The following is a 16809-nucleotide window of genomic DNA, read 5'->3' as shown; positions in this document are numbered from 1 at the left end:
AAAGGTATGTATTACAGTATACAATTAAATAAGGTGATCCTTCTGTGTGCTATTCTTTCAGTCTTTGTACTTAATAGAATAGATGTGTCCATCTCAATTTTCTGTTGGGTCCTGCAGTATGGTTTTATTTATATTTACACATTGTCCGTTGAACCATCTCAATGCACATGTTGCTGCTGTTTTAGTGTGTGGAGTTGAGCTGTGAAGTTTTCAGTCAATTTATCCTGGAAGAGAAGCTGGCATTTGCATACGCTCATCCTTGGTGGTTTGTCTCTGTTCATGGGATAAGACCTCATAGAGATTGCCTGTGTACTGGAGGATTCGACAGGTGTAATGGGCTCCATGGCCCCATGCCTCCATGCAATACTCTTAAAAATGCTTCTGACATTTGGGGCATATTGATTAACTTCTTTTAGAATATATGGGAGTTGCTGCGTGTTAGGGAGAATTCTCATTCTATGGCTAATTTCCCTTCCCTATAGAGTCCCCCAGCAGCTTTGCTGGATTTGAAGGGTTTGTTTCTTTTCTCCTGCTATGTGTGTTCTCGGCTATTTTCGTGTTTAACGTCTATGGGATTTTCTCAACCCCATAGGAACCATCTTTACTCACATGTGTTACACAGCACCCTCCCTGCAGTGACACAGGGGTGTTGTAGCGACCCCCAAACAGACTCCATACCCTGGGACTGACTACTGTCTCCCAGGGCATGTAAAGTCCCCATTGACTTTACTAGTCAACTTTTGTATGAACTAAACCAGTACAACCCATCTTACTATGGAGATACTGGAAAGGGTTAATAGTTTTTCCCCTATGTTCATTTTCGAGGGGGTACCGTACAGTCCCTCTCTCTAAAGATTCTGGCTGGTGGCAGTGGTTACTACCGTAAATATTCGACCGCAAATATTTCCCGATGGGATTTTCCCATTGTTCGAGGCTACTACTTTTTCTGACAGCTTCTAACATACCGCCGGTTTATTTTTATATTAACTTTATTCCGGTAGGTTTTATTTGCCAGAAATTTAATATAAATTCTTTCTCGTGTCTTTCTCTAAACTCCTAACCCTGGTCGGGATCCTTTGTACGTCCTTTTGGTGGGCTTCTGCCAAGAAGCCCTCCTTTCGGTGCCACTGAGTCTGGGGTTGGTCCATTGTGTGGGAGGGGGAGTAGAACCACTGGACAGGGTTGCCTCAGCAACCCATGTCGCACTCTATCCTGAAAGGCTGGAGGGTCTCCCGCCAAGGATGACCACTCCACTGTGTGAGTGACAGCTAGGCTGTATGAATGAGGCTCTTTTTGTATAAAAGCAGGGTCCTGAGGACTGGAAGAGCAAGACGTCGCCACTGGAACTAAGAAGCCGAAGAGGAGAGAAGCCAAAGCCCTGCTGCAGCGTCTCACCACTTTTCCCCACACGACGAGAGAAGATATTCATCTGCAAGAGCCTTCTTCCCTTGAGCTGGTGGGGCCAACCAGTTTGCCAATCGCCTTCTTGGACCTGCCTTGGTCGAATCACCAGTACCCTGTACTCGGAGGCCGGATAGCCAGGCACCAGTCCACCCGGGCCAGGAGCATACCTTTTTATTCGTCGGGCAGCACCGTGGCTGGTTTCATCCCTGGGTAGTGAAGTAACTCGAAACTTCCTCCACGATGAGAGCCTCTCTTCCTCTGCTGGATCCCCCGAACTGCAGGAACTACCAGGAACAACCACCACCGCAGGAGCTACTTCTTCATTTTAAACGTACATTGTTCCGCCAGGCCGCCCTTTCTTTGCGGTAGAGCTAAAGGTGTTTTAAATCCTTTACCTACCTGTTGGGTTGGCTGCCCCTCTCTCTTAACATTGTCTTTCACCTTCTGTGTCCACCTTTTCGAAATCATTAACCAAAGCATTGACTGCAGCTACAAGAACATTTTGCTCCTGGGCCCTCGCCCTGTACCACTGACTCTGGCGCAGGCCTTTTGACTCTGGCACAGGCCTTTTGACTCTGGCTACATTTGTTATAACTGCCTTCTTTAGATTGCTTCTCAACTAGAACTGTGTTGGTGCACATACTTCTTATAACTCCCTTTTTCTTCCCCTTTATAAACCTTGTGAAGTGCCATTTTGCTCAGTTTTCATTCAAGTATATTCTATACTAATGCACTGTCTTGCTTAAACTGGTTCACAAACTTCTGGGAAGCGTTGCTAGGGTGTGTAAGAAGATATTTCTGTATAACTTGTGCTTTCCCTCCCTTGTGTGTGGTTTTCTACTGTGCCATTTTGCTCAGTTTTCACTCTGGTTCACTTGGTCTACAATTTAACTAGGAAGGGCGTATATTTTTCGTTGACTTATTTTAACTTGCTTGATGACTGTGATAAATGTGTTTTACTTGAAGTGTATAAAATAAATATATCTACTTTTTAAATACAAAGCTTTGGTCAGTGTTTCCTTGTTCCATAGTCTAGTGGGCCTATTGTGTAAACCATGAATACTGCTCATCTCCCTCTTGAGAAGTCTGACTGCTCAGCCACAGCTACCAACTAAATCTTTGTGGTACAGACTGATACCAAAGGGGATTTATTGTTCTCACCTGTAGTCCTAATCTTCTGTAGTGCTCCCTAAGGGAACTGGCCAGGATTCTGCCTAACACTGCGTGACCACAGGTCGTGTGGCTATGCCCTGTGCCACAAAAACATTAGAATTATTTATAGTGTATACCGTGGTTCACTTGCACACATTCCCTCATTGTTCTGTTATGAGACTGATTCATAGAGGTCTTTGGAAATGATTTTCATTTCTATGTTAAATAGTCTTAGTTTTCAATCCCCAACCACCTTCCACCACATAAATGGCCTCTGGGGCAATACATGCGGAGCAGTTAGTGGTCTATGGCCCCAGGACTTCACCCTATTCTTCATCCACCCAGCCTCTCCCAGTCACACATTCTAGTCAGATGTATTCAAACCCTACTAACAAATATGGAAATTATTTTGCTAACATGGGTGACATTCCCATGGGTGATATGAGCTTTCATGTATAATTTGTAGTCTATTAGACAAGCTTTCAAAAGACTACCTAGTGTTGGCCATTGCTAGCCTATAGGAATTCACCCAGGGCAAATTACAGTAGTTGCAGTCAATAAAAAACTGAGATCAAAATGGATAGACTTATGCCAGGATGCACTTTCTCCAATTGAAGTCCTCTTTCAGTAGATCTTTACATGGGCTGGGACATTTTATGCAGACGGGTTTTGTGCAGATTATGAACATACACTCCAGTGCTAGAAAGGTATCTCTCTGGCTTTAAAAGGCTTAGCATGTTAACACATTATTTTTGAGGAACAAAATCTAGCTTGTAGGATGCAGCTCTTGCTAAATGATCGTGAGCCCCCTGGCGGTGACGTTGTGGTGTATCCCACCCGAACATGACCCGGACGTCCATAGCATGGGGCCTGCGTTCCAAGCACCCTGAGGATCTAGGCACATCCCCACAGTTTTCTCAGACAACCTCTCCCATCCCTTTTAACCAACATGCTCTCCTTTCTGCCTTGCTATACGCCACCCCAGCTACCTATGAACATTGAGATGTGATCACCAGTAAATCCATCCCCCTTTACACAGTGGCTATTTTTTATGGTGTATTTTTAACTTCGTAAATGGCCACTGCGCCATTTCTCAACTCTTAAAAAGCTGCTTAGCACACTGGGAAACATGCTGTAGTTCTACTAGCAGTAATATGCTTACAGGCTACGTGTACTGGCTGGTGGCGTGCATTGACACCCCACTAAACACCCTTACTTCACTCCAGCCTTTAGCTTGATCACTCATCATTACAGACCTTTTATTATCCAAGCTGAAGGCTTCGGAGGTTTTCGGCAATCTCTGGTATCGTCCTATTCACTTTGACAACAGCCGCTAAGCTCTCAGATCTCTGAAAGCAAACAATACATGAGGTGTGCAGTGAATAGGTGAGAGCTGAGCCCCAGCGACCCTTCCTGCCAAATAACATTAGCAAACGACTCCTTCCTCCGCGTTCTTTGCTATTACCCAAACTCTTGCCTGATAGATGAGGCCATCTCTCTCATTGGCTCAGAGTTGTACTGATGATATTTAGAGGAAGACCTTGCCTATTGGCTTGTTTAATAGCAACTATTAAAAACAACTGCAACTGATTTTACTCGGAAGTTATGCAAGTGATTTGATCATAGACCGCTGTGCCCAGATTTAACTTATTTTCCCATTATGCATGTACCAGATGGACCAAAGTATCAGCCAATGACAATTATGTTCTACAGGACACTGCAACTAGCATGCAACAGTTCTCTCATTTGTCGGTTTGCCTGTATAAAATGCACGTGCAGTGTATTAAACCTTGGACAGTTGGGTGCCCAGTCCCCTTTTTTGGCCATAGTGGACTTGCAACCTGTGCAAAGGAACAAAAGTAACATTCACAAGGACACTCACACAGAAACAGTAGTCGGTTTGCCCATTGCCGGGCAATGTTTTGTAAGATATCAATGTATCAACTATGTAGTCACAAGCACCGCAATCGTTTTTGAACATGTTTGACTGATGTGCATGGTGACAACAAAAAGAAAACTTGATTGTACAATTAAAGCGAAGTGCAACTTATCATGGACTGTTCGGGCATGCATGTCAAGTATTTGACCGTTGTTCACTTGCTAGCCTTCTATTACATTCGTTTCTGCAGTTGTGGCACAGGTTCAGCACCTTCAGTTAGTTGTGTCCTGCAATCGAACTCCTGGCATATTGCAGCCACAGGTTATCTTGCGTAGTGTGGGTCGTGGACGAATGCTTTTTTACTGACAAATGTAGCAGCAGCAGTACTGGTGTGCTGTTCAAAGGACTTAGCTGGCTATCGTGTTCTCCTATGTTTCCATCACAGTAACTCAATGAGCATTTTATAACCACGTGCTGAACCAGTGTATATTTGCCATTGTAGATTCCAGTGGCAGCAGGATCCTCTTCACACGATCTGCATTATCTGCAGCCTTACGACTCAGATCTGCCAGCTCCTTCTCCTTGCACAGTGCAAATGCATTTGAACATTCATTGTGTTGGAACGTGAGCATCTGGCCATTGCACTATTTTCCATCCTTTCCATGCGCCAAAAAACCTTCATGACCTAATAATCCTAGTCTTCCAACAGTCCTCCTGCTTAACCTCTCGCACCATTGTCTCATCCCTACCAGGCCTCCATCAACCACCAATATCTTGCTCGCAAGCTACCTGTTTTCAGATTACAGATTCTGAGTATTATTTCTTCCCCTACTGGGGATGTTTGTAATTCTGTTTATATCACTCAATATTAAGAGGGCTGGCTTGGAATGAATGGGCGAATACCACTTTCCCTTTCTGCTGCCAATTTTTAAAATTGCAAATGTTTTCAATTTCAGAGTGTCCTAGGGATCTTAACAGCACTATAGGACAATAGTAATAGAAATGTAAATAGCTTTGCCTCAGTGAAGCATATAAAGGTCTTCTTAATTAAGACTCTGCAATCCTTACATAATAGAACAAACCTGAGCTGACGAGTACCAAAAGGGTTCCAGTGCCTCTGCTCATAACATTTTAAAACGTGTGTGTTTGGTACAGTGAAAGTGGCATTGTGTGGAAGTGAGCTTATGAAGTATAGCTGGTGGATGTTGGTGGATTGTAAATTCTTAGAGTTGTCCTTGATTGTACAAATCTGCAAATACTTACTGAATTCCCTACACTACATTTGAATTGGGCATCCACCATTCACTGTGTTTTTGGCTAAAGCTGCTAATGTGGGCCAAATACATCTTATTAAATATGAGCAGGTGAATTATGCTATCATATGTTAACAATGTCACCGTGCTGTTTTGTCTTAAACCAGGGCCTTTCTTTATATTTATAGGTCCACAATTGAGCAAGAGAAGAAATCTGAAAAACCTCAGCCAGTGCAAAGTCAAGTTAATGAGTAAGCCGCTTGTATGCACATATTGACATGTTTCTGTCACCCCAAATGGGGGTCGTATGACGTATGCAGACCTTTTTTTGCTTGCTTCTATAATTCAAAGTACCATTTTATCACAACTTTAGGACTAATTTGCCAATTTTTCCACTGTATATCGTGAGGAACCCAGATCACATTTGATATAAAAATAACATTTAAAGTTTTATTTTACGTTGGTGAATTAATGCTGGGGAAATGTTTTTTTAGTGGTTATATCAATGGTAAGTCATACAATTCTTTTTCAACCCTTTTCTCTGTTTGCATGGTTTTCAGATACTTTTTCAAACGTGCTACATGGTTAAAATGCTTGATTTGTCAGCGGCTTTTGATTTGTTGGACCATAATCTTCTCCCAGCCTTGCTGAAAAAAGTTGGTAAATGTTCACATAAAGCCATCATGTGGATCCAGTCTTTTTTTTAAAGAACTTTATTTAACAAATGGCAATCGCATACAAGAGGTTCTCACAATTTAGAATCCATGCTTAATATGTTTCCATTGCAAATTGCGTTGATATATTTGTTTTTTACATTCATACCTCGTTATTGCTTATACAAGTCTGTTAACATACACATTTTTGGTGATTAGTTCTAGATTTATTCCTAATATGAGACCGGTATGGGGCCCAAATGTCTTTAGGCCGCGTTGCTGCCGTTACAATCTGCACATAACCTTCCTCTCTGTCATTTACATGTGTCATTTTGGTAAACCATTGCTTTAGTGTTGGTGCCTCTTTTGCCTTCCATCTTAGTAGTATACTTTTTTTTGCTACTATGCGGCCAAGATTGAAAAGTGTCTGCCTTGCGTATGTCACCAAAGAGATAATGTGATGCCAATATTCCTCAATCGGGGGGCAGCTCCAGAGCATATGTTCAGTAGCTGCGTTGTCAGAGCTGCGTTGTCAGAGCTGCTTTTCAGGCAGAGCTGTATCTGTTGTGGGTTGAACCTGGTGATGTGAATGGGGGTGTAATGGAGTCGATTCAGTACCTTTATATTGAATCAGTCGCAGCCGTGCATTAAGTGAGACCTCCCTGGTCAAGCTACACATTTTCTGCCACTTTGTTCATCGATTACTGACCCTGTGTCTCCCTCCCATTTTTCCCTCAGTGTTGGATAGGGGCATGCCATTCTGTATCTTGGAGTATAGTCTTGCTAGTAATTTCCTTTTGTTAACAGGTAGTATCATTTCCATATATTCGTTGGAGTCAGGTTCCACCGGATATGATGGCAATTTCTGTTTAACAGCTGCTTTCATGCGCTAGTATTGTAGTATTTTCACTGGATTATTTCCTAGTTTGCTTTTAAATTCATTTAGTGTGACAAACCTGCCCTCAGGGCAAAAGGTCATATAGTTTCATTTCCCCATCTGGGTCCCGCACATTCTGGGTATCCTTGTCCATAGTTGGGGGGAGGGAGGTCCGGGATGCACCATAATGGAATGTTTGCTATATGAGTTTATGATTCGTAGTTTGGTCATTATACCCTTTCACGCATCTAGCGTATGGGTCAAAGGGGCATATGAGGGGTAGTCCTTATGTCGTTCGGTTCTGCGGACTGCTTCTCAAGGTCAGTGTGAGAATACTTGTTGTCCAGGCTTTACCATAGGCCCGCATATTGGGCTTGGGCAGTCGGGTAGTATAGTTCAAAATTGGGTGCCGCTAGTCCGCCTCTGTTATGTGGTTCAGTGAGAGATTCCCATTTCGTTCAGGCAGTCTTCCCGCCACACACAAACCCCACCGATAGTTTCCGGAGCGTATTAAGAACTGTCATCCAGGCCATATTGGTATGGTATTGAAGTAATATAGGAGTTAAGGAGCTACAATCATTTTCAAGATAGCTATCCGACCCAGTAATGACAGTGGAAACTTGCCCCATAGGTTAAATTTGGTCTCAAGTGTGTTGAGATAGTCGGCATGATTTTTTTCATACAAAAGTGTATGTGACTGCGCCATTGTGACTCCCAGGTATTCCAGTCCCCTCTGCCCATTTCATTCCGTGCAGCTGCTTTTGGTTTAGTAGTTTTATTGTTGAGTGGGAACAATTCCGATTTCAATGTGTTAATATTATATCATTATATCCTGCTGGGTGTACGGTAAATTTACTAACTTCTACAAGTATAGGTTCTAGGTTTGCTTCAGGGTATTTTAGGTATACTAAGTGATCGTCATCGTATAGCGATATTATCTGCGGGGATCCCCTTATTCGTATTCCCCTGTGCCCATGGAATTCACGAATCCTGCTTGCAAAAGGTTCTATTGTTAATACAAAGAGCAGGGGGGAGAATGGGCATCCTTGGCGGGTCTCTCTGGCTAGTTTTCTCCTTTTGAATAGTTCCCATTAGTTTGTATCTTGGCTTTGAGGTCACTATATAGTAGTTTTATGTATTTATTGAATCCCTCCCCCACTCCCATGCGTTTGAGAACCCTGAATAGGAATATGCATGACACCGAATCGAAGGCCTTTTCGGCATCTAGTACCATCGCAGCTGCAGGGATCTCTGGGTGAATCTGTGCCATGGTGCCAAACAGTTGTCTTATGTTTAGGGCCGTGGATTTATCCGGGTGTACCAGTGCAGGCATGTGGGGTAGCAGTCTATTGGCTAATGTTTTTGCAAAGATTTTAACATCTTGAGTTCATTAAAGAAAGTGGGCGGTATGAGGAAATTTCAATGGGGGGGAGGGGGGTGTCCCTGGTATTGCCAAGACTGTTATGAGCACTTCAGTGAGAGAAGGCAGTAGTGCACCAGTATTGCAGGCTTCCTCCGATACCCTAAGCAGCTTAGGGGCTAGGATGTCCTTGTATACTTAGTATAGCTCAATGCTAATGCCATCAGGACCGGGGGACTTACTAGATGCCAAGGAGGCTACAGCTTCTGCAATTTCCTCCTTAGTAATTGGGCTGATCAGTTTCCTGCTTGATTCACTTTATAGTGTGAATAATTTGGTGTTTGCTAGGTATTCCCTCACATCCTACTCCGTCACTGTATTGATGTTGGAATATAGTGTTTGGTAATATTCCCTGAACTTTGCATTTATTTACTCAGTATTGACGGTGGTTAAGCCCTTGGGTTTGGTAATCCCACTAATATGTTGTACTTCGCGTTCCCCTGATTATGCCTGCTAGCAGCTGACCGGGCTGGTAGCCCTACCCATACCGTCTAGCTTGTACTTTCTTGGTCATAAATAGTTTCTCGATCTGCCTGATCACAAAACCTCAGTCTGTTCCCTTTGATTAGTCCTAGTAATGCTCTGTCGTGTGTTCTCCCATACTCATTTTCTTGGTCACAAAGGTCCTTCTCTGTTTCCCCCAGTTCCCTTCTGGTAATTTTAAAAATGGCATATGTTGATGCAATCATCGCCCCGCGGAACCACACCTTGAATGCCTCCCATACCGTGGAGAACCTATCTACTGAGCCCTCATGTTCTGCAAAGAATGATTCAATATCGATTCTAAGCATCTCTACCAAGGAATCGTCCAGCAATGCGGCCGGGGCCATTCTCCACATGGGTATTGTTCTAGGTGAGTGTCTGTCGTATTTAGAGTACTACTGGCGAGTGGTCTGACCATGTGCGTGGTAATATTGTGGTTTCACATACGCTACCCACCCAGGTCTCCGACATGAGCCAGAAGTCTATCCTAGAGTGGGCGTCATGCATCGTAGAATAGTAAACAAAGGGTGCTCTATTCTCCAGATATCTACTAATCCGTATTGGGTCATGATCTGCTTAATGGCAAGGGAGGCTCTGGTCGTGTTTCTGTGTTTGGTGATTGATCTATCCATGGCCAAGTCGAGTGTTGTGTTAAAGTCATCCCCCCGCGCCCCATAATATCGGGGTGTCTGGATTCTGGCCTATTAAAGTTGCTACTTTGATATAGAATGCGGGGTTGTCAGTGTTAGGGACGTATGTATTTACTAGGGTTAATGGTCTGTTATTGATCGTGCTTGATACTACTATGTACCTGCCCTCTGGGTCAATGTGTACTAACCCGGCCCTAAAGTCAATGTTCTTGTGTATCAATGTTATCACTCCCCTCGCCTGCTACTAGTAGTTCGTGAAGAATCTAGTCTCTGTGCCATTTGTTTGTGCGTGGCCTCTAGTGCATGGGTTTCTTGAAGCATTATTATGTTAGGGGTATGTCGTTCTGAATATGCCCAGATCTTTCTCACTTTTAAATGGTTATTTAATCCTCTCACATTCCACAATATCATCCTAAGGTGCATCGCCATGTCGTACTACGGTCTCACCTATCTTTGTTTTATCATTGTTACACAGTTTCATCATCAAATAAAATCAAACCTGCATGCTGTTTGCCAAAGATTTTTCAACTTTCCCCACCAAAATTACCGGCTAAAGCTGAGCCAGTCTGCTTGAACATTAATGACAACATAACCCTTCTTTATCCCTCCCCTCACCATCCACTCAAACTCGATAATGTGACCTTTGGCAATTTTTGGATAAACCCGGGTTGGGGGGGGGTCTGGGGGGGTGGTTGGAAGGTGGTGGGGTGGGCATGTTGCTAGCCTTTACTGTCCGTCAAACTGGACGTGCCCAGTTCAACAGTTGCAGTTCGCTGCGACATGCAAAGGTTGACTGGTGTCGTTGAGTCTCCTCAAGGCTCCTTTTCAATCATTGTCATCGCTGCGATCTCCTTCGTCGTTCTGCGGTGCATCTGGCTCCGGGGCATGGGTATCGATGCCTCAACATAGGTCAGCGCCTGTGCAGGGTTGTAAAAGAAATGGGCTCTCCCTCCATATTGTATCCTCAGTCTGGGGGGGGTAACATCAGGGAAGTATGGCACTTTCCGGGCCCGAAGTAGGTGTTTTACCACATCAAAGGACCTTTGCGTTTGTACGCCAGCTGCAAAGTCTGGCTATTTGTATATAGTGTTAGATTCAAATTGTAAAGAACCATTTTCTCTTGCCAGCCGAAGAATTGTGTCCCTGTCTCTGTAGTAGGCGAGCAATGAACTAGTTACTTACCAAACTGGTAACGTTCTTTCGATGGGATGTTCCTCTGACGTATTCCACATCTATGACCTGTAATGTCCACAGCTGTGCACTTCAGAAACTTTTCAGCAGAGGGCGTCTTGCGTCGCTGGTGTCGAGTCGATGTCCCTCGAGAGCCTCCGTCGAGGGTCGACGTCACCGGATGTTATATATAGGACGCACAGCGCCCGTTGCCTCAGTTTAGTCCCCCCCCCCCCCAGAACGTGTGGCACCAGGAGGGTCCTTCACCGCCAAACAGTAGCACTCGGTGATAGTTGGGATAATCCATCTGGACAAGGTCTGTTTGGAAACAGCCTGACCCAAGCGGTGTTCAGCATAACCTACAAAGAGCTGATCGTCCACTCTGACCCGGGACATCCGTGAAAGATAAAATCTCAAAGCTCTCCTAGGATCCAGCCTATGGAGCCTCTCCTCTTTCTTACCAGGATGCGGCGGAGGATAAAATGCCGGATTCAGACACAACCTTTGGCAGAAAAGAAGGTTGCAGAAGTAACCGCAACTAAAAACCCAGTTTTAAAAGACAACAGTCTCAACGGTCAAGATTGTAAGGGCTCAAATGGAGCTCCCATCAGCAACTTTAAAACCAAATTCAAATCCCAACCCGGTACCTGGAAAGGGGACGGTGGAAACACATTAGACAGTCCTTTTAGAAACTGTGGCATTAAAGGAATCTTAAAGTAAGTACACTCTTCAGAGACGCGCTTAAATATGGACAGCGCCGCCAGTTAACCCTTAATGGTACCCACTTGAAGGCCCTTGTGGGCTAAAGAAAGCAGAAAAGACAACACCATAGGAATGGAACATTGGAAAGGATCTACATTCTGACCCCTGCACCAGTTGCAGAACTTAACAGGTGGTGTACTGCATCCAATGTCCTTGTGGACTCCGCTATGTCGGTCAAACTTCTCGGCCTGTTCACATTAGAATATCGGAACATCGCTCGAATCAGGTGCAGAACAATATCTGCACCTTTAGTAAGTCACTACCTTGAACTCCAACACCCGCCAATGACATATTCTGGTGGATCTTGGATGTGGTTAAGAATACCCCGGATATGTCTCAATGTCTCCTTCAGAAGGAGGCACGTTGGATCTATCGCTTATCTACCCACACAAGTGGACTTAATGAAGATTTTAATCCAATCTAGATTACTGGTGCTTCCCTCTCATTCCCCTTTCTGGTTTGTGCTCCATTCCCGCTTCATACATTCATAGTCCGGGAACTTTGTTCCCTCGATCACTTTTAACATAATCTTTCGCGTATCAGTCACGATTTAGACGTGACGTTTCTGCTTACTCACCAGCTGATCCCTCAACGCGAGTCATGCTCGCTTGCGTTTTTTCTTTCCGGCGGTTTGCAACCTGACTTAGCACCATAGCTGCAGCCGCCCTGCAGCGCCATAGCTGCAGCCGCCCTCCAGCGCAAGCTATGCCCGCTCATGCTTCTCTTTCCTCTTTTCTCTAGCGGTTCGCATACTGATTCAGCGGCATAGTAGCAACCGACGTATAGTCAGTTTTAAACTCAACCGTATGATCCGAGCACAGGCACGGCGTCTTGTTCCTCCTTGCGACCTGTTTTGTAACTCAGTTACAGAAGCAGCCGCCACGAAGGTACTTTACTTTCACTCTTGTGAGTGACACGGAGGCACGGCTATCCTTTGCCAATCCGTGCGCTCTCCTGAATAAACTCCAATGGCATGAGGCTACTCAGCCACACGCCCCCTGCCATCACCGATGACGCTCAAGCACATATCTTTAGAAGCCTCATTTGAGCCCCACAGCAGCAGTGAATCAGGAGCTGCTGGGCTTACCCTTCTACAGCTATCAATCAGGTAAGACGCCGTGAGTCACGGGCAGTGCATCTTAGTATACAACAATTGTTAATACGCCAGCCTGTGAATGCACTTAGCAACATCTTTTTGCCTCTATTGTTTTTTTTTCCCTAGTGGCAGCATATTTTCTATGCAAATGTGAGGTGACTAAACAGCGGCTTTCACCTACTTGTAGTTTTAAAGCGATATCCATTTGATGGTACATCACAGACTTCATTGATAACTCCGTACGCCGCTGTGCAGGATCATCCATTCTGGATACTCGAATGTGAGTACTCTCTCTACAAAGATAGCGCTACTTCCACGCTTCTCCTCAATTAGTTTTTTCTTCACACTAACCCCATCCTTTTTTATTTCCAGTGAGTGTTTTCTCCAATGTGACCCTAAACTCGATGCAGCTTCCCTGAGGATTACCCCGGTTCCACCTTTAAGGCGCCCACTTTTGGGCTTCCAAGCACTTCTCACGCCTGTCTTTCTTCCAATTTACCCACAGCCTACAAACTAGGTAATTCGTTTCGCTCTTTCTCTTTTAAGCAAGAAGGGCAATTTTACTTCATGATTTGGGGATTGCCCCTATCATGTTTTAATTATTCTTTTCATGTCTGCTTCCCCACAGGGTCAAATTGTTGTGAGGTATATCGCCCAGAGGAAGGCAACTTTCAACTATGTTATGAACTTATGGCCAGACAGGTGGCACCTTTGCCGAAACGTTGTTTTGATGATGTCAATTTGACCTTTTTCAGTCCATTATATTTTTTGACACTTACACATAGGCAGACCTGTCAATGGAATACAGGAACCGGAGCAAATTTGGACTTCATTGCTTTTAGAAAAGGAAATTTCAAAATCTCAATTGGTTGGCTTACAATAAGGCCATTTTTTTCACTATTTGCAGTCCATGTATCTAGTTTCCATGAGTATTCCCTTTTTCTTTTGCAATTAAAACTGACAATTGTTTCTTCTGTTTGTTCTTTCTTTAAAACCAAGATGAATCAATAATTGTACTTTTGTGTGCTTTTTCCAAACTTTGAAACCACTTATGTTTGCAGCTATTTGTTTGTTGTTTTTGGTACCATGTTTTTTAATGTTATTGATAAAACATTGACTTACAGTCTATTCAAATTTCTCTTTGTGAAATAAACATCAAAAACCTCTTTTACAAACTTGCCCTCCTTGTTTCCAGAGAAACTCCTAAAAAATTGTGTGATACCAGTTTCGGTAAATTCTTTAAAACATTACTACTTATAAGAATCGTTGCAACTTTAGTTTACAGCAGTAGGGACTTCCTTGTTATAACCAGTCTCAGAACTTAACGCAATGGTACAGGGATTTTGTTGCGGGCAGCCTGGCCGAAAGCAACACCTCCATCCCATCATGCGGGAGGTCCCAATCCTTGTATCTCAACATTTCAGATAGCAAGCATGAAGGTTGAGAGACCTGACCTCTGGGTGGAGAACCTGACCCCCTTCCGTGAGAGCAGATGGTCTCGGTAGGGAAGACGGCGTGGAGGGCAGATGGACATGTCGAAGGTCCGGGTACCACGCTCTCCTGGCCCAATCCGGAGCAATGAGGATCATTCGGGAACCGAACCTCCGTAACCTCCAACACCTGAGGAATGACAGGGACTGGAGGAAATGCGTACAGCAGTGGGAAAGACCACTCCACTACAAACGCGTCCCCTAAGGCTCCTCTTGGGGGAAATTCCCTCGAGCAGAATCTCTCGCACTCCCGGTTGACACTGGTGGCAAAGAGATCTCCAAAAGGACTTCCTGAGCCAATTCCCACTCGTGAGAGACCGTGCTCTGCCTGCTCAGAGCTTCTGCAGCCGCGTTTTCGTCTCTGGCCAGATGAACTGCCGAGATCGAGATAGCCTGTTGGAAGGCCCAGAACCAGAGCTGCATCGCCTCCCCGCACAACGGTAGTGACCCTGCCCCTCCCCCTTTTTGTTGAGGTAATGCATGGCCACTGTGTTGTCCGTCATGATCAGGACAGTCTTCCCCCGCACAGACGGCAGAAAAGCCTTCAGGGCCAGCCTGATGGCTCTGTGCTCTAACAGATTGATGTGGAGTCTGGACTCCGACAGAGACCAACGGCTGCTGGCTGTCAACTCGTTGGCATGAGCGCCCCATCCTGTGAGGTAGGCATCCGTCACGATAGTCTCCTCCGGCCATGGTTGCCAAAACTGTGCCTCCTTCATCAGATTTCCTTTGTCGGCCCACCATAGAAGATCCTGAGCGATGAGAGCGGAATCTGAATGGGATCCGATATCTTGCCGGAGAACTGCGACTGCTGCATCTTGAGAGCCCACTGCAGGGATCTCATCCGCAGTCTGGCCTCTGGCACCAGAAAAATGCAGGGCGCCATGAGGCCGAGCAACTTTAAGAATTCGAAAGCCGGGAGACTCTGGGCACGTTGAAACTTGTCCACCATCTGCAGAATGTGATGAGCCCTCACCCAGGGAGGCGAACACTGCCCCAGGGACGTGTCGAGCACTGCTCCGATGTATTGGAGCCGCTGGGAAGGTGTCAAATGCAACTTCTTTAAATTTAGGGAGAAGCCCAACTTGTGAAGGGAATGACAGATGGCGGATAGATGATCCAGGGCTTACTCTGGAGAGCGCACCCTGATCAGCCAATTGTCCAGGTAAGGGTAGACGTAAATCCCCCCCCCCCCCCCCCCCCCTCCTGAAGTACGCTGCCACAACCACCATCAGCTTGGTGAAGACCCTCCGGCGAAGGTCCATCGAATGGCAGGACCCGAAACTGAAAGTGCGAGTCGCCAGCCACAAACCCCAGGTACTTCTTGTGCTTGGGATGAATCAGCATATGAAAGTAAGCATCCTTGAGGTCCAGAGACACCAACCAATCCTGAAGTTGAAGGGCCTGGAGGACTTGAGAAAGAGTGACCATCTTGAACTTGTCCTTACTGAGAAGCTTGTTCAACCAATGCAAGTCCATTATGGGTCTCAATCCCCCGTCTTTCTTTGGGATCAAAAAATAAGGGGAATACCATTCCTTGTTCCTCTCTGCTACAGGCACCAGTTCTATGGAGCTTTCTCCAGCAGGGACAGGATTTCCTGCGCAAGGAGCAGATCCGTACTTTTCAAAGAGAGCTTCCCCGGTGGATTGTCGTGAGGCTGCTGAAGGAAGGGAGGGCAGTAGCCGTGGGCTATGGTATCCAGAACCCACGCATCTGAAGTAATGGAAAGTCATTCTCCAAGATGCTGCGCAAGTCTGTCCCCAACCGGCGAACCATGGGACATGGCCTCATGACTGAGCTGGAGCGGCTGTGGCAGTGTCTGAAGGCTAAGAGGCAACTGCCCGAGCGGCTTTGGCACCCTGAGTTCAGAAGACGGGCTTGCACATCAGGAGCAAGCCTCGACTTCCGCAACAACGCAAACCTGCGTAGGACAGTGCTCACAGCCATGCACCGGCTAACAATCTGCCAAAGCCAAACCTGACTGAAGGGATTCCCACATAGCATCCTTGCTGTCACGCACGAGGGCTAGGAAAACACCCCTTTCCTCCCCCTTGGAAATATGCTCAGTCGCTAAGGAAGCACAGAGTGTGTAAATCTTGCCAAGGCACATGTGGAGTTGACAGCTTTTCAGTGTCATGCTCCCTAAAGAAAAGACCTTCCGAGCCCATCCGTTGAAGCGCTTGTCCCTATCCGGAGGGATGGTAGGGTACTCCTGCTGCCTCGAGGTGGCTGTAGCTGCCTGAAACACCAAACTCTCAGGAGTGGGCTGAGTAGACCAATAGCTGGGGTCGCTAACAGATGGGTGGTACTTTTTCGACGAATTCTTATTGGCCGCCGGAAGCGATTCCGGGGGCTGCCAAGACAATGACACCCTTTTTTGTAATGTAAGATGAAAGGGCAATATCGGGTCAGAGGGGGGGGACCTTGGTCCAAGATGTCAGTAAGATCATCCTGAATAAAATCCTCAGGAGGACTGGACCACACCAGGTATTTCGGAGACCCTAGACATGAGCCGCCTG

The 16809-nt window shown here is 45.6% G+C and overlaps 1 protein-coding gene across 5 annotated transcripts in view; it reads left to right on the top strand.

Moving 5' to 3' along the window:
* Positions 1–16809, top strand: part of BDP1 (BDP1 general transcription factor IIIB subunit) — a 2223165-nt gene that overhangs the window by 159247 nt on the left and 2047109 nt on the right. For all 5 annotated transcript variants that reach the window (XM_069627521.1, XM_069627519.1, XM_069627520.1 and 2 more), the window contains exon 4: positions 5877–5939. In XM_069627521.1, coding sequence (XP_069483622.1) covers positions 5877–5939 — 63 coding nt within the window. The remainder of the gene's footprint in view (positions 1–5876; positions 5940–16809) is intronic.

This window comes from Ambystoma mexicanum, chromosome 6p (genome assembly GCF_040938575.1).
Source record: "Ambystoma mexicanum isolate Mex_15411 chromosome 6p, UKY_AmexF1_1, whole genome shotgun sequence".
NCBI classification, from domain to species: domain Eukaryota; kingdom Metazoa; phylum Chordata; class Amphibia; order Caudata; family Ambystomatidae; genus Ambystoma; species Ambystoma mexicanum.
This window is presented reverse-complemented; position numbering and strand designations above follow the sequence as displayed.